The sequence below is a fragment of the Erigeron canadensis genome, chromosome 6 (genome assembly GCF_010389155.1).
Source record: "Erigeron canadensis isolate Cc75 chromosome 6, C_canadensis_v1, whole genome shotgun sequence".
Classification (NCBI taxonomy): domain Eukaryota; kingdom Viridiplantae; phylum Streptophyta; class Magnoliopsida; order Asterales; family Asteraceae; genus Erigeron; species Erigeron canadensis.
Genome location: NC_057766.1, coordinates 34369698 through 34396736, shown reverse-complemented (window position 1 = coordinate 34396736; position 27039 = coordinate 34369698). Strand labels below are relative to the sequence as shown.

Genomic DNA, 27039 nt, shown 5'->3' with positions numbered 1-27039 from the left:
AACTTTAATGGTAGGTTGATGAAAAACTTTTTGTGAAAGAAAAAGTCTTTCAATAGCTTTATACCATTGGAGACAATGACTTTTTTCTTCAAAAGCTTGATATTCATCAAACTATTTCATCAAAGACTTTTTATTACACACTCACACTTACTTTTAATTAAATACTTATTTATAATTTCCACTAACACTTTTAATTCAATATCATATATTGATAATAGAGACATTGAAAAAAAGTCTTTGATAACTTAATCCCATTGGAGAACCTCTTAAAAGAGGTCCTCAGAAAATGTTAAAACTAATCACTATTGGTAGAGTAAAAGACAAGGTAAATAGCATTGATTTTATTATTAAAAAGAAAGAATCGTCTTTAAGTGCATATCCAGAGCTACCGTCTTGCCAACTTAATTTTCTCATAAGATTATAATGCTAATCATCATAAATTATTGGTTAATGACTTTGACCCATATGTATCTTCAATCATGTTTCTTGTTTAATCTACACTACCATATTTAGATGATAATATTTGCAAAGGAATTATGGAATATGGTCAAATGGGTGCATATGATGATGATCTTCATCAATCAAACAAGACTCCATCCAGGTGTTTTATTCAAACTTTCATTTTTCATAATTTCCCTTAATCTCGAAACATCCTCCCATCGTCCAACATCTGCATACATATTTGACAAAACAACATAAACTCCATGGTTATTTGGCTCCAATGCAAGCATCTTCTTCACTACTCTTTCAACAACCTCGATATTTCCATGATTACTACAAGCACTCAACAAAGCTCCCAAAATCTTCAAATCCGCTTTCCATGGCATCTTATTGATCATTTCTTCGGCCTCCAATACCTTCGCATCTCGACCCAAAAGATCAACCATGCATCCGTAGTGTTGTATCTTTGGCTTGACCCCATAAACACTCTCCATGGAGTTAAATATTTTCCTGCCAAAATCGAAGTTTCCACTATGGCAGCAAGCAGATAAAACCCCAACAAATGTGCTATCGTTTGGAATCACATTATGCTTTTCTAAATCCTGAAAAAACTCTATTGCTTCTTTAGCATGTCCATGAACTGCTAACCCTGAAATCATTGCATTCCAAGTTACAATATTTTTATCAACCATATCGTCGAAACAACGTTTAGCCATCAAAATTGCTCCATTTTTAGCGTACATATTCACCAAAGCCGTACCAAGAAAAACCCCCGTTTCAAATTCTTTCTCTTTCACATACCCATGTATCTTCTCTCCAATTTCCAGACACCCAGACCGCGCACAAGCTGACAACACAGACGAAAGGCTTGGACCATTTGGTTCAACACCATCACCGACCATTCTATTAAACAACTCCAATGCTTCATTTGCACAATCATTTTGAGCATACCCACATATCATCGTGGTCCAAACATTAACATTCCTTTCAGGAAATTCATCAAACACTTGGCGTGCATCTCCCAAACTCAAGCAAACCGAGTACCCCCTAATCAAGTTATTCACAACATGCAAATCCAAATCAAACCCAACTTTCACAACATTCCCGTGAACTTGTTTACAACACGTAACCAACTTTAACCGCGAACACGCCTTCAAAACAAACGAAAACGTATGTTTTCCAGGCGTAACGCCTTTTCGGCGCATACTTACATACAATAATAACGCTTCATGTGGGTTATGGCTAATTGCTAAGCCTCTAATAAGGGTGTTCCACATAAACATGTTTGGATGTTGAATAGTGGTTATCAATTTTGAAGCGTAAGTTAAGTCCCCGTGGATTGAAAGAGCTGAAAAGGATAGTAAACGGCTGGCGGCGAAGTTGTCCGAAATAGTGGCGGATACAAGCATTTGAGCGTGGATTTGTTTGAGTTGGCGCATGGAAGTGCAATATTTGTCTGCCAGTAGAGATAAGTGTGGGTGTTTTGTGTGAACATGTCTGGCTGTAATATGTGACCAGCATGGTGGTCGGAGTTTTATGATGCGTGGACGAACAAACATAATTACACTGCATCTATACAAACTGAAAGGGAAGATTAAACTTGAACAGATATCAAGCACCTGGACAGATTTATAAACCTGAACAGAAATCCAGCACGCAGTAGCAAAAACTAACATGGACAGTTTTATAGCCAACATACAAATATTCAGTTGTGGAAGCACCAACGTCACAAGAACCGTGAGCAGTACTTGAATCGATGGTGGTGGTTGTGTTTGTGTTTGTGGCAGCCATGATTTTCGGTTCTGTGTTTGTGTTTATTTGTGTTGATTTTATGAAGAGAAGAGAAAGAAAGTGATTGATTGAAGAAAAAGATTTATTGATTTTATGAAGAGATTATATGTGTTGAATCGATGGTGGTGGCTGCATAATTAAAGAACCCTTAAAACCTAATCCCCAATTCTTGAATTATAAAATAAATGAAAGTCGATCGATCCCTGATGGCTTATGCTTGTGGTTGTTTTCTTTTCTTTTTTTTGAGTTAATTGCAGGATTCGTCCCTGTGGTTTACCCATTTTTGTGGTTTACATCCCTGTTAAGTTTTTTTAAACAAATCCGTCCAAACTTGTCATATTCTTTGCAAGTTACGTCCTTGTGGCTAATGACGTTATTATTTAGCCGTTAAGTCAACGCACGTGAGCTGCACTTGAGGGTAGTTTTGTAATCTGCCACCTACAAACAACTTTGTAATTGCACGATTCGTCCCTGTGGTTTGTCCATTTTAGTGATTTACATCCTTACTCAAAAAATTTTGTGGAATAGATCCAAAGTATGCAAATTTGTTGCATGTTCCATCCTTGTGGTTGATGTAGTCAATTTTTTTCTATTAAATGGAATCACGTACCACACATGTGAATGTATTTTCGTACATTCTCCCAAATCTTACACCTATTCTTTTTATCTTTCTTATTTCTTACGGCTCCACCAAAATCAATTCAGTTTTTCTTTCCTTGTTATTTTTACCTATTTTCACAAATCATTAAATTCCTCTTTATTCAATTTTCTTCTCATCCAATTATTTTTGAAATTAATTCTTGTGATATTTAGGTTGTTAAGGCTCGAACAAAAAGAAACTGCATATTAATACACATCCATGTATAAAGCCCAAAGGCCCATAATCCTATAAATATATATATATATATGGTATATATGTTAATATGTATATGTAAATTCGTAAAAACCCATAAGTGTGTGTGTTAAACAACATACAAAGTAGTTGTTCGGGTAATAAAGACGCATCAATCAGTGGCGGTCAGCGATTGTGTTTCAGAACAGCTTGGTTTGTGGTGGTGGTAATGGTGAGAGCTTGGTGGTGGTTGGTTCCAATGGGGAAGCTCATCAATGCAGATTTTTCATTTTTAACCAACCCATCAACATGTTTGCTTAGCTGTATACTTTAAACGTTGTTTAATTCCACCGTCAAAAAATCAATGACGGTTTGCAAAATTTTGAAAATCCCATCAAACTTGTTATTGCACGTGATCCCATTTAACGTAAAAAATTTGACAACATCAACCACAGGGATGGAAAATGCAACAAATTTGCGTACTTTGGATCTATTCCACAAAAATTCTTGAGTAGGGATGTAAACCACTAAAATGGACAAACCACAGGGACGAATCGTGCAATTACAAAGTTGTTTGTGGGTAGCAGATTACAAAACTGCCCTCAAGTGCAACTCACATGTGTGGACTTAACGGCTAAATAATAACGTCGTTAGCCACAGGGACGTAACTTGCAAAGAATATGACAAGTTTGGACGGATTTGTTTAAAAAAACTTAACAGGGTTGTAAACCACAAAAATAGGTAAACCACAGGGACGAATCCTGCAATTAACTCTTTTTTTTTAAAAACAGATTACATATTAATGGGTTGGATGGGTTAATTTTACTGTTGGGCTATGGCTGGGTAAACTAATGGGCTCGATCAATCGAATAATACTGATATGTGATCAGATTTCAGAATGAATGGAATGGAAATATCTAATTACAATAATATATACTAATAATATATTTATTATATAATCGGTGTGAAAATAACTGGTTAATAATCGATTTTCGTCAAGGAATTGGCAATCGATCTGTAACCTTCGGTTTTTGTTAACCTATGTTTGGTTTGTACTCTCTCGGTTACTAACCGGTTAGGTTAACCGATTTCTGGCCGGTTCGGTTAAATTAACCGATTTTTTTGTTGCATGTCTGGTATTTTCTAATAAATGATGTATATCAAAGTTATACACATTCTACTACTTGGTTAGTCAACCACAACTATCTCGACAAGCAAGTGGCAACTAATGTAGGATGAGGAATTGCCGCTTGACAAGTTAATTATGCCTTTAAGCCAACCAAACTTAATTTTATTACTTTACCAATTACCAAGATATGCTAGTGCGAAGCTCACAAGTTACAATTACAACACCACAAATACAATTATTACAACTTAAATACAAAAGCCCATTTGATCGAGCCAAGAAAAGTCGAGTTAGCCAAAAAGGCACAAAAACTTAAAAGTCATCACAACTTATAAAAGCATTTTATTATCTACTACTTATACTATTCCTTTATAATGAATATTCACCTCCTATTTTAGGAAAGAGTTAGAAAATAGTTAGATGAGAAATTACTAGATTGCCGTTAATAAATAACCCTTAGGGAAAGGGTTATCAGATATTACCAAAATTACCCTTAAAGAATTAATTTACACTTTAAACCCTTATCTTCTAAAATATCACTATCATCATTGTATCAACTTACACGGTTAGATCACTCAACACCAATTTTCAATGTCATCGATCACCACTCATCACCGATACCACTAAACCACCGTCGTTATCACCATCTCCGCATTACGCGGGTATAATGCTAGTTATCACAAATGAAAAGGCACAAATACTGAAGTTGCAAAAAAACAAAAACAAATACTGAAGTTGCAACAAAACAAAACATTCACCACCAGCCCACAGAAATTCTATCATGGCAGCATCATCATCATCATCAATAATATCATTTCACGGGGCTACCAAAGTGCAACAACTAGTTTTCCCATCTATCTATAAAATAAAAATAAAATTAATTATATTGTCCAATAACATTTTCGAATCTTCCAAGATTCTCCACATCCACAAGTGACGATATAACACACACACACACACAAACACTTTGCCCATAGCTGATAGCTCTTCTTTGTTCTTCTGCCTCTCTATTTTGCCATTATTCACACACACTTAAATTCATCTGAAAACCTCCTCTAAAAAACATGCCAGGAATCAGAGCACCGATTAACTATTCCGAAGAACCGCCACGTCATCCTGCTCTCAAAGTTAATGCTAAGGCAAGCTACATCTTACCATCTGATCTTTTCACTTCTTAATTTAATTGTGTAAGCAAATATTCAAAGCCCTAGGATTATTATCATTATTATGTCAATCAATATATATTCTTTCTTAGTTTGCATATACAGTTTTAAGTTATGGATTTTTAGGGGACTGTTGCTATCCGGCATAGTGTTTAGCAAGTTCAATTGCATTCAAGACCCCTAGTGTAATTTGTTATGCTCATACTGTGGAAGACGTACCTGGTTTGATGTCACCTGGATTTTGTTGATTGATATGAGTTGATCATTTTTGGTACAGCAACCGTTCAATGCTGAGCCGCCACGTCAAGCTTTGGTTTCATCTTATGTGACTCCTACGGATTTCTTCTATAAGAGAAGCCATGGACCGATACCTGTTGTCGATGACATCGAAAGGTCTTGAAACATGCTTTTTCTATCTTGACATGTGCACAGTTTTTTATTATGAGATAACTTGTGATGCATTTTAATCGACCTTTATGATCTGTTTTATATGAACAGATATTGTGTGTCTATTTCCGGGCTAATTGACAAACCCAAAGATCTTTTCATGAAAGATATTATGTGAGTACTAATATCTGCTCTGTTTTGATTACATTCATGATACGATATAATGGGTATGTTTCTTTTGGAAAGCTTATCTTGTTAATTGAATTGCAGGAATCTTCCGAAATATAATGTTACCGCTACTTTACAGGTGTACCCTTCATATATTCCTGTTTATAAAGATATTTCTTAATTGATGTTTCAATCCGTCTGTTATGACAAACTACCTTTATATCTTTTTAACATACTTACAGTGTGCTGGTAATAGAAGAACCGCCATGAGCAAAACTAGAACTGTAAGAGGAGTTGGCTGGGATGTTGCTGCCTTGGGAAATGGTTCGTTTCTAATGCCACAGTTTGAGATTATGTTGTCACCGATAGCTGTCATTCTTTCATAATTATACCCAACGTCATAATCCTCTAATCTATAAACTTGATGGACCTATTCGCCAATTAAATAACTTACTCTTACTGTTACCAAAAAAAACAGTTGGAACTGCCTGTTACAGGGATGAGTGTATTTAGGAAGAAATAAATAGTAGAACAACCTTAACTTTGATGACTTGTTTAGTGTGAAAAACATTTGGACATTTTGTTGAGACTAGCTTTATTTTGTTACTGAGCTTTTAGATAGTCAAGCTATGGATTATCAAATAACATTAGGAAATCATTGGTTTTTTATTTTTTTGCTATTAACAATGCATTCAACTGACATTCAGCTATGTGGTCACAATAATGGATACATGTGTTTTGTACTCATTAAGCTAGCAAACATGTATTTAGCATCAACCAAAGTTATGTGCATGTCTGCCACCTTTTGAGGACAGTTAAATAGTATCTTACCACTTTCACTGATCAAGGGATTAAGGCTTGTTATAATTTTTTTTTTTTTTTGGGTGTCTACATGACAATATAAAGTACACTTCAGTGTAGGTTTGACAGTCACAAACAAGTACCCTGTAAAAAAAAGGTAAATGTGTGGGAACCTTATGGTCTCATGTACCGTCTTGGTACTCAGATTGCACACCGCATAGAACTCATGCCCGGTAAGTCACCATCCTCACACATGGATTATGGATCACAAGATATAGTTTCTTCACTTACCTTTGGCAAGTTTTGAGTCTGTGACCTCTAACCTTCATCTGTGGGCCCATGTGGTCACATGATGGTGGTACCACAGGGGTTTCACCCAATTGGTCTAACTAGTACCTTGTACTGGCAGGAGTAAGAGTATTCTGCAATATACAAATTTATACCATATACATCCTAAGTCCAAATAGTAAAACTTATACATATATATATATATATATATGCTAGTATGAAATTTCTGGCAGAAATGCCAACTAATGTAAAAGGTTTTGTGAAGTTGTCACTTAATTATTCTAGTATCAAGTGTATAACATAGTCGTGGTATGTATATGGAACTTGCTCTTTTTGTCTAAATTGTTTTGCTATATGCTGTGATCCTGTCAGCAATTTGGGGTGGAGCAAAACTTGCAGATGTTCTTGAACTAGTTGGTATACCCAAATCAACAAGTACCACACCAAAAGGTGGAAAACATGTTGAATTTGTGAGCGTTGACAGGTGCAAGGTTTGTGTTCACCTGTCGAATCTGTTTGTTTGATCACCGCTTAATTTAATCAGTGTTTCACGTTTCTGTTGTTTATTGATCACAACTTACTTTATTCATTGTTTTCCATATGACCATAGGAGGAGAATGGAGGTCCATACAAGGCATCAATTCCACTAAGTCAGGCAACAAATCCTGAAGCTGATGTTTTGCTTGCTTATGAGATGAATGGAGAGGTATAACTAAATATCTAATGCTATTAATGAAACCTCAATATCTTCTATGCTTTTCATTGATGGTTTTAACCAGCATTCATTACCTGAAAGATCTAATATATATATATATATATATATATAATGCATGTGTTTATTTCAAAACCAACGGTGTACTTTTACTTATGGTTTGTGATACTGTGAAGACTCTCAACAGAGATCATGGATATCCACTGAGAGTAGTCGTCCCAGGGGTTATAGGTGCTCGTTCTGTGAAGTGGCTGGATAGCATCAACATAGACTCCCAAGTCTGCCAGGTGAGATTGAGTATTCAACCCTTCTCTGTAAAAATTGTAATCTCCGGTTTGTGTTTTTAATACCACAGTGTATTGCTACTTCCAGGGATTCTTTATGCAAAAAGACTACAAAATGTTTCCACCTTCAGTAAATTGGGACAATATTGATTGGTCTACCAGAAGACCTCAAATGGATTTTCCTGTCCAGGTACTTCTACTAACTTTCTAGGTTACTAAATATTATAATGGCCAACCTATAAATATGAAACACCAACTTAGTACTAGCTAGGCTTTATAGTACTGTTGATCCCAAGATGGTTATATTCTAACACTTTCTGAATAAATTAGAGTAGTTTTTTACTATTTTTGTTTCTCCAGTTAAGCTAATTTTTTCAAAACAGTTAAAGACTGAACTCATTTGATGTTCGCTAGTCAGATTTGGACTATTTTGTAGAAAAAAGGGTAAAGTTATTGTTACTGGATTACAAAGAAAGTTCATGCACATCGCCACTGGCTCTGCGCTTGTGTTATTTTTTTTGGAATTTAACTGTCCACGTTCACTGTGCCGGATGAAATTATAGTAGATTAGTAGGATTTTGTCTTGGTTACAGGTTTTGAAATTAGTGTTCTGTTCAGTTAAGATACTGTCAGAAGTCTAGTATATATTACCGTTTAGAAATCAGGAGTTCATAATCACATTAATATTATTGACTCCATTTTGGGTTGCTTATTGGCAGAGTGCAATATGCTCTTTGGAGGACGTGAATGTGGGGAAGAATGGAAAGGTCAGTAAACCTTTGGTATTTATACTATCAAAATTTTCATGTGTTAGATAAGAGAGTTATGAGAGGCACTATTGCACATATGTCCAGTGGTAATTGCTGCCTGAACCTTCCAGCTAATGGTTCTCATGCACAACTCCCCTGGAACAACCTGACAAGATGTTTTTTTGTATGAATTTATTGCTGTCCACCCAGATGTTGTTACTTGGTTAGTCAATTTCAACAATGTATCTTTGATAGGTTAAATCAGTAAAGTATAAAAAAGGAAATAGGTCAAACTGGTCTAAAGTTGCTATATATTGTTTGTTGGTGCTTAGCACCTTCCAGATTGCTTAAAATTTTTTTTTTTCTTTAAATTGAAATAGTATTGAATTATCTAATTGTATCTAACTACTAGTGTTTTTTTCTTTCAACAAATGGGCATGCAAGGGTCTTGGGCCTACCCAACTGATCCAATTCATTCCTGTAATTAGAAGTTACCTGATTTGAGTCGTTGGCGAATCATTTTGGCACATTTATATAGGAGCTTATTTCTTCAACATTTTCTGCAGATAGCTATAAAAGGATATGCGGTTTCTGGAGGTGGGCGTGGAATTGAGCGAGTTGATATATCAACTGATGGGGGTAAAACCTGGAAGGAGGCATCTAGATATCAAAAGCCTGGTAGTCAATACATGGCTGATGAAGAAAGAAGCGACAAATGGGCATGGGTACTTTTTGAAGCTGAGGCAGATGTACACTCAAATGTAGAGATAGTTGCCAAAGCAGTATGTCATCTCTCTCTATTATTGTGATCGACTTTTATCGATGCAGATTGATAAACTGACTTATATATATGCTCCTATATCAAACGTGATAGCAAGCTACACACAAAGACAAATGGTATATTCTGGTGGAATACATCTTGTTTAGTGTGTACCAGAGGTGGCGGTATTAGCTTGTTCTTTTTTTACTAAAATGGGTTGATATATTAGAACATGTTAAATGGGTCATGTTTAAAAACTTCGCTAAATATGAAAGGGGTCAAACAGGTCAATTAAGTCTAACCGGTTGCAACTTGCTAGTCGTCCGAACTAAATTTCCTAGGCAAGTTGGAACTTTTTTGAACAGTATAATGTTGCAAAAACGACTGGTGGCAACATGAGTACATGATCCAATTTGTTTTCACTCACCATCAGTTTTGAACCATTGCCCAACCCACCCAATTTGCCACCTCTAATGTGTACATGGAGATTCAAGAATACAGTTCACTCCATCCAACATTACGTACACACTTCTGTGAAGGAACACAATTCAAGTAGATGTCCACTATGTATCACTGTCAGAACTGTATATCCCAAGGTCCTAAGAAAGTGGAAAATGCCTTTGTGAGATGTGAAAGTTTTGTTCAAGCAAAGATCTGAGAAGACCCTCCATATGAAGAATAATATGCCCCATTAACTCTGTTTTTTTAAATTTGATGAGCAGATAGACACAGCTGCAAATGTCCAACCCGAAAAAGTTGAGGACATCTGGAACTTGAGAGGAATTTTGAACACATCATGGCATCGTGTTCATGTGCAAGTTAGGCATTCAAATATGTAACTTAACTTGCATATGGCAACGCAGAAGCTTTGCAATAATATGATCAGGGTGGTAAAATAGCTTATAACCCCTGCAGTATTTTCTACAGTTGTGTACTACAAACTTTAGGAGTGATAGTTTGTATTTTCTGCTTGTTGCTGGGTTTTGTAACATATAACTACTTTTGTGATTAATATGAACTACAATTTCTGCATATCCCTTTTGAGAATTTCATGCTATCATACGTTGCTTTATGATATAAAATTGAGCCGAGCACCCATATCAGATCTAATTGTCTAGGTAATTAGTTAATTACAGTAAATTAAATAACTTGCCCCAATTAAAACACTGTTTGCATACAAATTATTCTGGTGTAAAAAGTAACAGCATATGTTCGTCAAGTTGCAAGACTTGGGTCATAAACTCTTAATAATGAAGACTTTCAACACTCACGTGGAGTGCCATAAAATATGCAACAACCACTCTATGAAACATAAAAAATTCCCAATTCCTGCCACCAAAGCGGGGTATGGAGTAAGATGTAGACAGTTTTGCTTTTACCTAAAGGTAAAGAGATTGTTTCCATAAGGACCTTCGGCCAAACGGGGAAAAAATAGTAGGGTGGAAGAAGTGAGTAACCATACCAGACAGCCATGTATCACATGGTTACATTAAACACAGATTAGAGTAACATAACGCACCTTCCAACATATCCAACAAAAAATAACATACAAGAACTCATTTGAAAATATCAAACAGCAACATAAAAGCATAATAAACATAGGTTAATAGGCACGTGCATAAAGCCAAACATGACTCAAGCAACAATTAAGAGTGACATGTACAAAAATTCCCCTTAACCCACTCCCAGCAGGTAATAGGAGCAAATAAGAAAGGTATTATGCATGACATAATGACATACATACAAGTAGATGTTACAAGGCATAATGTCCTACGAGCCCATTTAAGATAACAAATGCTACTCATCCTATGTTACAAAGTAGCTTTGGCCACTTAACTAGTGAGAAAACTACCATTAAAACCCCTAAAAGGGTTGCTTATCTATCACATTCCTCTAAACTAATCGTAGTCTTTTAAGTATCCTCTCATTGGTCATGTCTTTCGAGAGGCAACGCTCTTTTGGGGTCAAAAACGCTAAAGTAACCTCCACTTGGTTTAGGCCTACTTTTCATGGTCAAACCAACTACAGTGGTCAAACAAAACAAAAGTCTACACAAAAGTCAACGTAACCTTTTGATATCTTCCACTCTAAGAACATCATTATAATAATTTGCTCTATATGCAAAAAAATATTAATAATACATTCTGAGGTTCCAAAACAAAATGCTGAATTTAAGAAATTTAAATTAAATTTACTATTTGGATTTGCACAGATGAAATTCTGATACAACATGACTCCAGTCAAGTTCCCTACAAACTTTCAAATGTGACAGTGCGATTGAAGCTTGTGGCCACTAAGTAATTAACGATTGATATATCAATTACTTGAAAACTACATGCGATTGAAGCTTGATGGCGCTAAGCTTCCAAATTGATTGTTCCAATCTTCATATGTGCCAAGTTCATTCAAAGAAACAGAAGGTCTCACCTCTTGTAGTGAGTTCTCAAAGTCCTACAGATATCGGGAAAAAAAGAAAAACTTGGATAAGAACTTTACTGCTTTTTATAACGAATATAGAATTTTCATTCGACAGGTATTTTCTAAGACGCGCTTATGAGAAAATCCATTTGATTTTAGGTTCAAAATGTATATCTGTATTGGAATTTATATGGGAGAGCAAATTAGACACTGGTGTTGTAAGTACCTGTACAGTGACTGGTCTCATATCTTCCTTTTTAAGTTTAGTGATTTCAGTGCCTTGTCTCAAAGCCTCTCTTAGTGGACCCATGGAAGCATCTTTCACTAAATTTTTCATGTCAGATCCCGAATAGCCTAAAACATGTCAAAGCAGAAGTAACATAAGCTATGCATTGAACTGAGAGAGAAAATACTCAATTAAAAAAGGAGATAAAGGAAAGAGAAGAAATAAAGTTACCTTCGGTTAATTTGCATATACTTTCGATATCCTCTGTTGAGAGTTTAAATAGCCCATCCTTCTCCAAAAGATTGCGAATTATCCAGGCTCTTGCTTCTTTACTCCCCCAAAAAATTGTTACCCTAATATTAGCAAGTAGAAGTGGCAAGATGGGCAGGTGGATGGGGTAACATGTCAAAATGGGTTAATTTTTGACGGTCAGGTTGGGAGAGTCTATTGTTTCTACCCAAGGTTTATTTATTCTTTTAAAAATTAGTATATCAAAATAATAAGATGTAATATTTCAATAATTAATCCAATTTTCTGAATAGAATGATTTAGAAGGTTGTACTTGTATGCATTAAAAGTACACTTCATGGATCAGGCTACTTCCAACCCATTTAAACAGTTTCCTCTTTAGCTATATATTCTAATTCACTAAACTAACCCAAGCAATTCACAAATAAATGGGTTGAAACTGCCGCATCTAAGTGGGAGCTCAAAATATTGTAGGCTAAATATATCAAAGTTGCACCTGAGGAAGGAAGTGGAATATAAAGTCGCTTGGTAAGGCGCCTCCTAGCTGCCTCATCTAATTCATGTGGTCTATTTGTTGCTCCTGCAATATTAGAAAAATGTCGCAAATCAAGGGAAAGCAGTAGCTTAGAAAAGTGGGTTATTTTCAGCACATAACAGCATCACTTATACAATTGGTTAGCATTTTATGCAGATTTCTTGCCTGTGTATGCAGCATTTGATATAATCTTGAGTTCCACTAACTATTCAGAGTACATACCAGAGGTGGCAAAATGGACAGCCACACTTCAGATCAAAACTGGTATCTCTCTTAATTTTGACCTGATACACCTATTGTGCATTTCTTCGGTCAAAAATAGTGTTCCATATATGATCATAAAACTATATTATTCTATAAGTAATTTAACTCTCGAATATATGATATAGGAGGATTTATGCAGTACATATACACATTAAGCGACTTTTGACCAATTTTACCCGGTTAACCCATTAGAGATATAACATAACCTGGATCGACCCACTCATTATAGATATTATCAAAATTGCCACCTCTACTACAAATTTACTAATTAGATGCCTAAAATGAAACCATAAAAGAATGAAGAGCTTCTGCTCATGTTTAGATTAGACTATTAGAGGCTTGCACGTTGCACACTTGCACATAGGACAGAAAGTGCAGAAAAGTGATAGACTTGTTAATTTTGAATGGGTTTCGCAGGTCACCTATGAGTAAAATTTGTTCATTCCCGCTGTCAAATCCTTCCATTTCAATGAGAAACTGTGTCTTCATTCGCCTGCTTGATTCATGCTCACCATCTGACTTGCGCTGCAACGTTAGACATCCTTAGTAGTTGTCTTCATTGCAAATTAAGAATAATGGGAAACACGAAATTGCAAAAGGCAGTTAATCTGCTACATGGTTTTAAGTATTTCAATAGAATCATAGAAAGGTACTGGATAAATTGGTTTTTCTTTGTTCAAAGATCAGAATCTGACATACCTGAGACAGGAGTGAATCTATTTCATCCACAAAGATTACTGCTGGTTGACGACAACAGGCCACTCCAAAAAGAGCCCTCACTAACTTCTCACCTTCCCCAATCTACAGTCACAAATTAAACTCTTGAATATGGAATTGAACCATCATCATAGTCTTTTATACAAACCATGTAGTGCAATGGGTTGAAAGCTTTCAGTAGCCCATGGCCAGTCAACTCATGAATGATGTTACACATCAGATTATCATGACCAAGTTACAGCTACAACAGTTGAGTTGTTTCACAGATTTCAATCTAAAGTTTTAATGCATATATCATTCGTCAAAAAGAAGAAATTGGTACCCATTTGCTCGTTAGTGAACTCGCAGATATGTAAAAAAATGTTGCCTTAGCTTCTCCAGCGATAGCTTTACCTATCATTGTTTTACCTGTTCCCTAGACCAAAAAAAAAGACACAAACAATCAAACAAGTGACACGTGACAATATTACTAAACAATACACTAACATAAATTGCACTTACTGGGGGACCAAATAAAAGAAGTCCTCGTCCTGGGGAACGACAACCTTTAAATATATCAGGCCGTAACAAAGGATAGATGACCATCTCGGTGACACATTTTTTTGCATGCTCCAGTCCAGCTACAAGCAGAGTAGCAGACAACATATTAGCATCTTATTGAAGTTAACTGAAAGTTTACAGAACATATAACCTCTAAGCATCAGTCATACCAATATCATCCCAGCGAACATTGGGGTCATGGTCCATGATCTCATTACTAATGTGCTCAATAAGACGAGGTTCTAAATTCCTTAGCTTCTCTGGAAGTTCACCATCAGGACCACATAGCATCTCCATGCTGTAACATATAGTGGACTAGGATTAATTTAGATTATCATTTGCCAAAATTTAAAATGAACCACAAGTCTTAAAAGTTAAGAGCGATATATGAAATTGATTTCTGATTCTATAAATTTGTACCGTACTAACCATTTTTTTGTTGAGTCATCTAATGCCTCATCACCCTTTGTTGCACGTGATGTTACATTACCAGTGTTACCCCCATTGGACCTAATAGGGGGTACAAAACCACGTAATCCACGACGTGGTCCATAGGATTTGACACCATAACTTCTGCTAGTTCCATCACTTTGCGGGGAGACCGAGGCATTTGGCGATCCCGCCAACCCTCTCTTTTGTCGAACATCCATTTCCTGTAAATACGACATAAGCACTGGTCAAAGAAGTCTGCATATATATAACAGCCATCAAAATGGAAGATCTTGACCCGCTTATCAGAAAAACCATTACAATTTCAAAGGAGGTATCAAAGAAGCAAACACTCGAGGTAATACCAAGTTAAAGAGGCCTACTCCCAACATAGTTTCTTCTAAATACCCCAGTGACCACTATTAACTGATGAAATTAAGGATATCAATTGGAGTAAATAAACAAGTTAAATAATTAACTAAAATCTCTTTTGGTGATAATAGCAAGAAGCTTATAGAAAGTGTTTTAACGCTCGATATGTTTCAAAAGAGAAACTAACAAAATCCATACCAACTTTGTCCTAGCTGTAACAAAACTGTTGCCACTAACACCAGCTTCAGCATCACTGTTGCTTGATGGAGACAAAAGTTTTTCATTCCTTGGGCTACTGATTTGCATATGAGCACGCTTAGATCTCAAGCTACTTTCATCAACATTAATATATGTAGGTGAACCGCCACTTTCGACAAGAATAGAATCCCTGATACCAATTCTTCTGAAATTGCCATTATTATTATGCTTCCCACTACTTTTCCCTCCATACAAGGTTGGTGGTTTTCCATGTAAGGGAACCTTTGAAGTCTTGCTATTGATATGTTCCTGCTTTCCGCGTTCATCATCCTAACGTGAGTGCTATTGTCAATAGTCATTATAAGAAGAATAACTTGGAAGATATAAGATTCTAACAAGAATACTCATCCCTGCCCCATTCTGACCCGTGCTTACAATCTTCACAACAATAATAAAATGAGTTGATTGCATCATAAAAAAGTTTACAATAGGGAATAAATTATGTACTGAATGAAAAACTGACTAACAACAAAGAATAACACATTCACCATCATATCATACCTGATTTAGACTATTTCCTTTAGAATTCTGAAGGAGAGCTTTAAAATATTTTGATTGCTTAATTTTATCAATGCTGATATCCCATTGCTTCTGAAAAACAAACCCTGGACCTCTACCAGCTTGCTCAAAAGCTTGACTGCAGTAAGATAGTGCATAAACAATGGATATTCTTCAGCAACTAAAAAGCTTTGATAAACCATACAACTATAATCAAGGCACAACCAAATGACTAGAACTACAGATATTAGCCACATTAGAATTTTCATAACTACATTTCCTTCTATTCCATAACTTTTACCTACTGCTAAAAATCAGAGACGCTACAAAACATAAAGAAGTCACAAATCTTCTTCATTTATTCATGATTTGCGTTTGTGTTTCAGCGGGACATAAATTCTATCAGGCGATGCAACATTGTATAACAGGATTATATATCTACAGCTGATCAGATAGCTAAAAACCTTTGATGCACCATATATATACATATGAAACACTAGCTAAAGGACTTCAGTTAAATTTCAAGGTTCATCTTAATATATCAAACTGAATCTGCTTCAATTCCATCGATTGATCTTTTCATTTTACCTATTCAAATTTCAACAGGACCAAGACTGTCCGAAGCATTGCAACATTAGATAATAAAATTACATCAGCATAAACAGCTTAAATCGCAATTAGATAACCAGAAATTACGTTTTCCTAGTAGCTACAAAGTCAGAGCATATATTTCCAAAACAAAAAGAACTTGAGCAATGCTATTGTACATATTTGGTTACCTCTTCAGCATGTAACAAGTATTTGACCGCATCACTAAATCCGGTGCCATCTTAGCAGTTTACACATTATAATAAGTCACATACATACACTAGCAAATATTAAAACCTCGGTACATACACTAGACGTTTTAAAAGTTGGATACATACAATAGCAAAACACGACAAGTTTAATACATTTCACCATGTACTTATCCCTAATTTAAAACTCTCTAACTAATTCTGCTCCTGACTCACAGCTTATACCTACCTAGGGCTTGAATTTAAACAAACAATATATACAAATACACATACACACACTCACATATATATATATATAGTCAGATAGCTATAGGTTACATAGAATTGAGTAGCAATATAATTTTACTAATTAGGTTAGATATATTGATACAGAAATAAATAGAGTACTAAATACCGATCGGAATCAGGAATGAGTGACTGAGTAGCGGAATCAAGTTTCGATATCGCTTCTCGGCGAATCGGACGAATATACGCTTCATCGGCATCGTTATTAAGTGATTGAGAATCGAGGAAACCGATAAGACGGAGAGAAAGTAACTGAGCATAACTATAATCTCCTTTCTCAATCGCTTTCTCTGCACCGAATTCAAGAGATTGTAATCTCTTTAGATTATCATCTAACTGTTTTCGCCAGCTGACTGATGACGCCGGTTGTGCTTCTGCTTCCATTATTTCTTCTTCCTCCCTTTTCGCCGGCGATTTCCGTGGTTCTATTTTCCCGCCAATTTCTTATAATTACAAGTATTTTTTTGCCCCTAAAATGTAATGCGAATTGTCATTGGGTGAATGGGTGTGTGATTTATTTCAAGCATAACTTTTTTGTTTTTTATACGAGTAAATTTTTTTTGGAAAATGACCAAAATAGTCACTAAGGGATGTGTTAGACTGTTATCTACGTGTATATCATCTTTTCTTCGGTTTTACATTACCAAATATTTTAAAATGTTATACTCTTTGTGTTTGTGAAACATATTTGGTTGTTTATGACTATTAATATTATGTACGCATCATTTTTCTTTTATATGTCTATTATATGTTTGATGACACGTTTAGAATGTTCAAACACTTTTAAAATTGCTTAGGTTCAATATAGCTGTTATTGTATTTGTATTGTTGAATTTGTGCTTAATCAATCTAGGTCGCTTGCTTGCTATTTTTCCCTACTCTTAATGTTATTGGGTGTTACTCAACAGACATGTATACCTTCATATGTTATTTTCCGCCTACAGGTATGGTTACTGATCTCTTTTCACTCTCCACTCTATGATATTTATCTCTCTGTGGTTGGAAGTCCTTATGGAAACAGTCACTCTATCAAATTAACACAAATAATAGAAAGAGAGAGGGAGAGATATCAAAAGAGAGAAAAGGTTCAACTCTCGTTTTTCCCCGCAGCAACCCAGAAAGCTGAAGATCCCGAAAGATTGAACTGTTAGATGGTTCCCATTTTTGGACAGCAGCTTTACATCATCTGGGCCAACATTTTGGACTGTTGAATTAGTCTCAAGTGGTCTCAAACTCGTTTTATAGCTGCTGGAACAGAGGGTAGTAAATTGGTGATGTTATTCCTCTTTGTCTTTAGTTTTGTTTCCATACATCTTGATGCTTTATTCCAATTGTATGATGATTGTTGTATGCCTCTAGTATATCTAGGAATGGTCTGATTTTATTGCTCTATTATTGGTGGTAGTAGATTTTAAGCGGCCTAAGGGTCTCCGTCATTTTTACTCTCACTTTGAGAGGTTTTCCACGCTAAAAGTTCTTGTGTTTTTGTGTGCTATTGTTTGATGATCTTGTTACCATTATGGGCTGTTTTTTTAGTGCATTTAGTGTACCCTATTTGTTAGTTTCCTCATAGGTTCACACGGGTTGGGAAAAGTTACCAAACGAAGGGGTTATTTCCGCATTTATGTTTACCGTTGTGGTGTTTATTTCCCATCAACACGTATCACTATCATTAGTCACTTATCAAGCATTATACACAATCTTTCTTATGATATTGCAATGTATATATATATATATATATATCTAAATTAGTCACTGCCTCCAAAGATTGAATTAATTAACAACTACCACCAGCAATGAATAGAAAGCATACATGATTTGAACTATCCCCTTGTTTGTACATGGCAACAGCTTGACTGCTGTAATAAATAGGGAAAAACATCAACAACCAAAACTTTGAAAGCCTTTGATCGTAGGTAAATTATGTGCTCAAAATCATATGTAATAAAGTTTATCTTCTTATGTGCACACAATCATATCAACATAATATGGTATTCACACGTCCCACTAGAATTGTCACATTTTATATATTCAAAGTCTTTGTTTTTTAACTTTGACCTTAAATTTATATTTTTTTGTTATATGATACTTGATGAAAATTATACACAATGAAAATATATCTAAAACTCAATCTATTCATATAACTTTCATCAAGTACTATATAACACAAACAAAAATAGTTAAAGTCAAAGTTGAAACCTCCTCCTCGGAAGGACCTGTAGGAAACGGATGCTGCCTTTTCCGAGCATCCATTTTCTCGGTCCAGACAGCCCGTTTCTTTCTCCATGTAGCGATGTACTTGGAACGATGTGTTGATTGTGGCGTCATTGATCGATATGGAAGAAAGATGAATTGGAATAAGAAATTGGAAATTGGATGGATGTTTGATTGTAGAATACTACTCAATTGTGACTTTATTTGAGGTATATATATAAGCAACTTCTCATTTTGTAACTCCACAAAATTTGAATTTAAATTGATTGGTTTTTGGAGGTAACGGTGGCATTGGTCAAATAACAAACGTTCTCATTGATCATCCTTAACTACAACATAAACGTTCTAATTCAGCTAGCTAGCCGACAACGTTTATTTCATTTTATATACTAGATTATGTCCCGGGTTAACATACGGGACTTTTTTAAGCCACATTTTATATTTTAAATTTTAAATTTAAATTAAATATAAACTATGAGAACTATTAGTTGGTTAATTATAATCTAAAATTAAAAAATAAACCGTGTTAACACATGTGGTACTTTTAAACTCAAGCTTCATAGTTGATGGACGAACTTAAAATAACAAAAATATTGGTAAATGAGTCTTTGGTATAATCTATTTTATTAGCAAAGAATAATTTATATTGTAAATTCCTCTTTCATTATTAATTATTTATGGATATGAATATAAAAATAATAATAGATGTAGAAAATTAAGGTTAGTATAAATTTGGGGAATGATACAAAATGAACGATGGAAACGAATTTGGTAATTTTAGTTGTATTTCTTGTTTATTTGAGAAACTAATTGCTTTTTGAAATTAGTACCAAGGACTTAAATCTTTATCTTTACTACTATATTATAAAGCATTTTGGATTTTTATTTATGATATGTCTTAAGAAATTAAGCAAATTTTTTCCTCCAAAAAGTTTCTTTCAGCATATTTATGGTTCTCAAAATGCCCCTCCACACACTGCAACACTAAATTACCATATCCACCCTTATAACAAATTATCACTCAAACAAAATTCCGCTGCAACGCGTGAATATTATGCTTTCAATTAAAAGATAAAATGAATGAGATTAATGTAATTGAATGCTACATAAGCAATTGTAAAAAGTCTTTTCCTCCTATAATAGGTATCTCAATCTCATACGTTTTTACTGTAGTGCGATATTAGTTTACTTCAAGGATCCCTCACAATGTTACATACTTACATTTGTGGCACGAAGTTGTACGCCTCCTTTGTTGTATTAGTATTAGTTTTTCTAAAAAAGAAAAATACCAAACATGATTGAAGTGATTGAGATTGAGATAAAAAGAAAAAAAAAAGGGTGAGTGATTGAAGTTTCTGAAGGGTGATTTTTTTGATTAGTAAGGATGAAGGAATTAATATTTGTGAGAGAAAGGATCTAACAATAAATAGAAAAGGACTTTCATGGGAGGTCTTTCCTTCGACGTTGCATTAGGATCTTCATTCTGACTTTAGTAAATATCAGTATCTTGCGTGTTTGTTTTGTATCATTAGAATTTATTATGTTCTTTTTTTTTGTTGGACCGTGCCTTGTACTTGCTAGTTTTTTACTAGCGTTTTTTTAATAAATTTTTAAATGTCGTTCTAAAATAAAATAAAATTATAGAACGACTAATTAGCAAATATAAAAGAAAATAAAATAGATTGAATTGCAATGAGTGATTGACACGTAGGCAATTGAGAAAAAGCATAAGTTCGAGAGAGAAGATATTGAAGGATTTGCTAACTAGTGCCTCTAGTGTACTAGTTAAGAAACATTTAATGAACCTGTTATTTCCTTATTAATTAAAAATTGTATTTAATGTGTATTAATTCAACTTAACAATTTCTATTTTTAAATCAATAATTAATACATATTTTCATATTTTAGAAAAGTTGAACTTTATTAAATGCTTCTTAACTAGTGCACTAGGGGCACTAGTTAGCAAAAACTTCATGGTCTTTTAGAAGGCTCTAGTTAACAAAACCTTCATGGTCTTAACTAGTGCACTAAGGCACTAGTTAGCAAAACCTTCAAAAAAAAATAAATATGAAACACATCAAGTTATCGAAGGCTTTGTTGGATTCAAGGGCAGCATTAAAGTAAAAACCTTCATGGTCTTTTAGAAGGCTCATTACAAAGTGGGCCAAAATAATTAATATAATAGCCCATTAAGTTAAGTGTGTTTCATATTTTTTGATAAATAACCTTATAAATATTTTTTAGTTAATTAACTAATAGTTATAGTTAAACTTTCAACATGTGTTTCAATACACGTTTATTTTTTCTCAATCAATTGCAGTTAGTTAGTATTATGGTTTTGTAAAATAATGGAACCTAACAATTTTTAAAGAGTTTTACAATGAGTATATTTTTATTTTTACTCCCTTATAAAACAATTTATCTTTCAACTTTCTATTTTAAAATATTCTTAAAATATTTTTCAAATATATCTATCCTTAAAATGGCACAAGCTCTGAAGGAACACTTGATTATAGAAATAAAGTTCAATTACTGCATTTATACTTATGTTAAATAATGAAACATTATTTAACAATCAAATGCTATTGATAAAGTATGAGTAACAAAAAAAGTAGCAAAAAAAACTAGTTGTTTTCCACTTTGACCTTAATCTTTTTGCTCCAATTCTGAATTGTGCCTGGCATAGATTGGGTATCAATTTTGGCAACTGGGAGGTTTCTTTGTTAGCTAGCATTTGCTTTTCCTGCTTTTAGCATTTGGGATCTCATAAACATCATCATCATCATCATCATCATCAAGTGTTACACTGTATGCCCCTGATGCTTTTGCCTTCCTCTTTTTCCTGCGACGATCAGTTGAGACTGAACCTCTTCGTTTATGTTCAAGATCCTACAGAAAATAAGACAACATACAAACGCAAACTTAATTAACGTCACTTTTCATAAGAACTGGCAAATGTAATGTACATGTGTTCTTAATAAGAAGTAGCGAAAGCCATTATATTGGTGAAGATTGAATGATCAACGTGATGATGCATTATCAATAGTGAACATAAGACAAAGAAATTATAAAGAGGTATTAATAAGTATAACAAACCGGTTTTCTATCTGTTTGTACTGCAACAATATATTCCCCTGAGTTGGCATGTAACGATGTTGAATCCCCAAGTAAAAGAGCTTCAGAACTCTTGCCACCAGTATCTTTCTGCTTCCCAAATTCATCTCCCTAACATGACAAAGAAAACCGTTAGCATACATCACCAAAATGGAAAGTCATTTTGCAATTCAAATCGAACATAAGAGAAGAAACTAAAATAAAGAGGTATTGATAAGTTAATTTAACAAACCGATTTTCCATTTGTTGGTACTGAAACAATTTTTCCTGCGTTGGGATATGACGTTGCTGAATCTCCAAGTAAAAGAACTTCTGAACTGTTACCACCAATATAGTTCTGCTGCCCGAATTCAGTTCCCTAACATGTGTTACTGACATTAGTCACTGAGCATTATAGATAAATCCAACAATAATTCGTATCGATAAAGAAACAGATTGATCAATGTCTCCAAATATCGAATTAACTAACAACTACCATCAGTAATAAGATATAGAAAGCGTCCACTACCATCTCATATGTACCTGATTTAGAGTATTCCATTGCTTGTAGACGGCAACAGGTTGACTGCAGTAAGAAAATATGGACAAACATCAACAACTTAAACGCTTTGATAAACAATGAGACATAATTGAAGACTTAAGGTAGCATTTTTAACTTAATTAAAACTTCTGTTTCTATATTAAACTTCCAACATTGAAAACAAAGACTATTATTAAGCTTATCAAACATAGTTTGAAAAAGGGTGCTCAACTTCTCACTGAAACTATTCAAAAAATGTGTTAAGTACCTCAACTTTTTCATGGTTAAAACGGTCCTTCAAATTCTTCATGAAACAAGTATATATTAGCCAGAATAATAGTATAGAAAAAAGGGATAAGTAACTAGAAATGCAGTCAACTAATGCTCAAAAGTTATTGTGTGCACGAACTTTAGGTCAACTTTATTGTATTCAAGAAACTTGTTCAATAATCCTATAGCATGCAAAAGTGACCGGGTCAAAAGTTAGCCGGTCACCATTTTCGGTTGACTGCTTACGTGACATGTACACAATAACTTTCTGGGATTAGTTTATGCACACAATAACTTTTTGGGATTAGTTTATGCACACATCTAAAAAAAACAGATTATTTATTTTCAAACTCGCCGGAAACTGCAAATACTCGCCGAAAAACTTAAATATCCGATTAAACCTTTGTTTCTTCGAATTAGACCACGAAATTGGCACCAAAATACTCAAAAATCAGCCGCGAATAAACCCTCGGCAAAAGTTAAACCAATTGAGACTCGCCGGATAATTCACTAACTCGCCGGAAAATTTAAAATCACCATAACTTTGTTGCTTATTCGAGTTTCAGACAACAATTTTGAGCAGTTTGGTGTTGGTTTCAAATCGAAACCCAAATAAACAACAAAGTTATGGCGAGTTGGTGAATTTTCCGGCGAGTCTCAGTCGGTTTAACTTTTGTTGAGGGTTTGTTCGCGGCTGATTTTTGAGTATTTTGGTGTGAATTTCGTGGTCTAATTCGAAGAAACGAAGGTTTAATCGGATTTTTAAGTTTTTCGGAGAGTATTTGCAGTTTCCGGCGAGTTTGAAAAAAAAATAATATGTTTTTTTAATTGTATGCATAAACTAATCTCAAAAAGTTATTGTGTGCATGCCACGTAAGCAGTCAACGGGTCAACGTGAAAGTAACCGGTCCCACATAGCCATAATCCCGTTTTATGTTCACAATAACCAAAACTTCAAGTTTCGTGAACACAATAAAGCTGACCTAGAGTTCGTGCACACAATAACTTTTGAGCATTAGTTGACTGCATTTCTGGGCACTTATCCCTAGAAAAAATGTATATACAAGTAATACCTATCAGAGTAAAGAACAAGTGATTGACTATCCAAATCAAATACAGATAGAGGTTCAAGCTGCGGGCTATGAGGCACAAGTGATTGATCATCCAGGTTGACTATCGAGAGAGGCTTAGGATGCGACCTATAAGGCATGAAAAGAAAGAGCAGAGGGATTAAATATCATCTACGTAAATTTAAAACTATTGAGGGTGTATTAAAACACATAAACACTTAAGAAATAAGCAAATCACAAACACGCCTATATCTACATAAGTAATTCGAATAAACACTACTGTATTTGTGATTTTATATACAGGGGTTAAATGGGTGTAAGTCTTTTGTAAGTAGCAACAAACTCAACACACAGATTTGGTTATGAAAAAAATTTCAGAATAGACAGACAACAAAAACTTCAGTAAAAAGTTACTGTATATACAAGTATGTACCTGTCAGAGTAAGGAAGGAGTGATTGGCTATCCAAATCAAAAACAGACAGAAGTTCAGGCTGCGAGCAACGAGGCATGAGTAACTGATCATCCGGGTTGACTACTGAGGGAGGTTCAGGCTGAGAGCTATGAGGCACGAGTGATTTATCATTTGGCTTGATTATGGAGAGAGGCTTAGGCTGTGACGTATGAGGTACGATTGATTGATCATCAGGCTTGACTGAGGAGAGAGGCTTAGGCTTAGGCTGCTGCTGCTGCTGCTGCTGCTTCGTCAAAGAAGGAACTATTGGCTGACTATCCGTCATCTCGACAATTGAATGAGGAGCCTTAGATTGTGGAGGCACAGGAGCAGTAGTCGTCGTTGAGTGACCAGATGTGAAAACAGATTTTGTGTGGGTCATCATAGATGGCTTAGTCATAGGAGGAGGAGGTTTAGATTGTGGAGGCACAGGATCAGTAGTCGACGTTGAGTGACCAGTGAAACTACATTTTGTGTCAGTTGTCATAGATGGCTTAGTCGTAGGAGGAGCTTTAGATTGTGGTGGAATAGGATCAACAGTGGACGTGGAGTGATATTTTGTGTGGGTTGTCGTCATAGATGGCTTGGTAGGGGGTGGAAGAGGAGGTTTGGATTGCGGTGGCTTAATATCAGTAATCGATGTTGAGTGACCAGCGTTGAAACTACCTTTTGGGTGAGTTGTCGGCGTAGTCTTAGGAGAAACAGTAGGTTTAGATTCTGACGACATAGGATCAGCAGTCAACGATGATTGACCAGTAAAACTACCTTTGGTGTGGGTGGTTGTCATAGATGGCTTAGTAGTAGGACGAACAGGAGGTTTAGATTCTGACGGCATATGATCATTAGTCAACGATGATTGACCAGTGAAACTACCTTTCGTGTGGGTCGTCATAGATGGCTTAGTCGTAGGAGAAACAGTAGGTTTAGCTTCTGATGGCATATAGTCAGTAGTCGACGATGATTGACCAATAAAACTGCATTTTGTGTGGGTTGTCGTTATAGATGGCTTAGTCGTAGGAGGAGGATTAGGTTTAGGAGGTTCGGGCTGCGATCTATGAGGCATGTGTGATTGATCAACCAAGTACTTGACCATCGACTGAGGATTCCGCTGCCTCCCCTTCGTTATTACTAGCCAATCAAGCGACTTGAATCGTGGCTGCGTTTGATCAGTAGTCAACGATGATTGCCCTGTGAAACCACCTAACATGGGGGTTGACGTCGTAGATTGCTTGAGAAAATCAGGAGGAGGCGGTGGTGGTGGTGGCGGAGTATATTGAGGCATCGGATTCTTTGAAGTGAAATCATTGTAAGCTTTATACCAGGCAGCACTCCTGGCCTCTAAACTTTGCTTCGGCTTCCTCTTCATTAAGTCATTATATTCTTTTTGCCACGAAACCTCCTCCTCGGAAGGACCTGTAGGAAACGGATGCTTCTTCTTCCAAGCATCCATTTTCTTATTCCAGGCCGCCATTTTCTTATTCCATTTCGACACCTGCGGTTTTGATTGTGACGCCATTGATGATGATCAGTTTCGATATACAAAAAGTAATCGAATGGGATGTTGGGATGAAGGCTCTAGGTTGGTGAAAGGAGAAATGAATGGGAATAAAACTGGAAATGATGGGTTATTAGTTGTAGAATAGTTGTAACTTATTTGAGATTTATAAGCATTTCATTGTAATTCAAAATTTTGAATTTGATCGTTTTTTTTTTTTTTGGGAGGTTTTTGGTTTGTATCTGTACTAGTATTTTTAAAAAAATAATAATAAGAAAAATCAGGCCAAATAATTGATGAGTTTTGAATAAATCATGCTATAATTGGAACCATAACGATATAATTACAAAATCATTAACCAAAATAGATTTTTGATTCCGAAGTTTAAAAGATTACTACTATGTCAAAAGAGGTTTTGAAATGGTAATCTAAAGGGTTAAATTCATTGCCATCTAAAGCTGGCAATTTCCGACACGGACATGTTAGCACGACACGACACGACGTGGTTTTTTCGTGTTTGGCCTTAACATGTTTCGTGTCTTAACAGGTCCGGACTTGTTAAGGCACGATATGACATGATAAGACACGATAAGACAAGTAGTATATATATGGACATGTTAAAGACACATTAAGGACACGTTAAGACACGATAAGATACGTTATCAGGTCTCTTAACAGGTCTCTTATCGTGTAACTTTTAACAAGTTTCTTAACAGGTTCCTTATTGTGTAACCTGTTAAAAATCGTGTTGTGTTCGTATTTGGAAAAACTGACACGATTAGCTATCGTGTCGTGTTCGTGTCGGACACGATAT

At 35.2% G+C, this 27039-nt stretch overlaps 3 protein-coding genes and 1 long non-coding RNA gene across 4 annotated transcripts; 1 reads left to right on the top strand and 3 right to left on the bottom strand.

The window, feature by feature from the left end:
* Positions 1-323: 323 nt before the first annotated feature.
* Positions 324-2360, bottom strand: LOC122605659 (pentatricopeptide repeat-containing protein At2g36730-like). The gene has a single exon (XM_043778614.1). It carries the CDS (start codon positions 2136-2138, stop codon positions 582-584), a length of 1557 nt encoding a protein of 518 aa, XP_043634549.1. The 5' UTR covers positions 2139-2360; the 3' UTR covers positions 324-581.
* A 2663-nt stretch (positions 2361-5023) lies between these two features.
* On the top strand, positions 5024-10534 carry LOC122603392 (sulfite oxidase). The gene is made up of 12 exons (XM_043776079.1): positions 5024-5329; positions 5631-5746; positions 5852-5914; positions 6011-6047; positions 6151-6232; positions 7370-7488; positions 7608-7703; positions 7886-7996; positions 8082-8183; positions 8713-8760; positions 9309-9524; positions 10225-10534. Exons 1-12 carry the CDS (start codon positions 5255-5257, stop codon positions 10339-10341), a joined length of 1182 nt encoding a protein of 393 aa, XP_043632014.1. The 5' UTR covers positions 5024-5254; the 3' UTR covers positions 10342-10534.
* Positions 10535-11668: 1134 nt separating this feature from the next.
* On the bottom strand, positions 11669-17474 carry LOC122605894 (ATPase family AAA domain-containing protein FIGL1). Its single transcript, XM_043778851.1, has 13 exons — positions 17200-17474; positions 16012-16147; positions 15451-15780; positions 14881-15104; positions 14622-14749; positions 14413-14531; positions 14234-14326; positions 13894-13995; positions 13617-13719; positions 12892-12975; positions 12378-12473; positions 12147-12274; positions 11669-11953 (listed from the first exon to the last, which is right to left on the bottom strand). The coding sequence occupies exons 1-13, from the start codon at positions 17472-17474 to the stop codon at positions 11834-11836; spliced, it is 1938 nt and encodes a 645-aa protein (XP_043634786.1). The 3' UTR covers positions 11669-11833.
* A 5218-nt stretch (positions 17475-22692) lies between these two features.
* LOC122602827 lies at positions 22693-24370 on the bottom strand. The gene is made up of 3 exons (XR_006324406.1): positions 24282-24370; positions 22941-22983; positions 22693-22776 (listed from the first exon to the last, which is right to left on the bottom strand). It is a non-coding gene; the product is annotated as an uncharacterized LOC122602827 (long non-coding RNA).
* Between the last annotated feature and the right edge of the window lie 2669 nt (positions 24371-27039).

What these genes read in the sequence shown, in the direction of transcription:
- LOC122603392 (XM_043776079.1), top strand. Translation starts at nt 5,255, where the DNA reads ATGCCAGGAATCAGAGCACCGATTAACTATTCCGAAGAACCGCCACGT. An exon ending in CTTTTCATGAAAGATATTAT is followed by an intron (nt 5,915 to 6,010) that starts GTGAGTACTAAT and finishes ATTGAATTGCAG; the next exon opens with GAATCTTCCGAAATATAATG. An exon ending in AAATGGATTTTCCTGTCCAG is followed by an intron (nt 8,184 to 8,712) that starts GTACTTCTACTA and finishes GCTTATTGGCAG; the next exon opens with AGTGCAATATGCTCTTTGGA.
- LOC122605894 (XM_043778851.1), bottom strand. Translation starts at nt 17,474, where the DNA reads ATGGAAGCAGAAGCACAACCGGCGTCATCAGTCAGCTGGCGAAAACAG. An exon ending in TTACAGCTAGGACAAAGTTG is followed by an intron (nt 15,105 to 15,450) that starts GTATGGATTTTG and finishes TCGTATTTACAG; the next exon opens with GAAATGGATGTTCGACAAAA. An exon ending in TGAACAAATTTTACTCATAG is followed by an intron (nt 12,976 to 13,616) that starts GTGACCTGCGAA and finishes CTAATATTGCAG; the next exon opens with GAGCAACAAATAGACCACAT.
- LOC122605659 (XM_043778614.1), bottom strand. Translation starts at nt 2,138, where the DNA reads ATGTTGGCTATAAAACTGTCCATGTTAGTTTTTGCTACTGCGTGCTGG.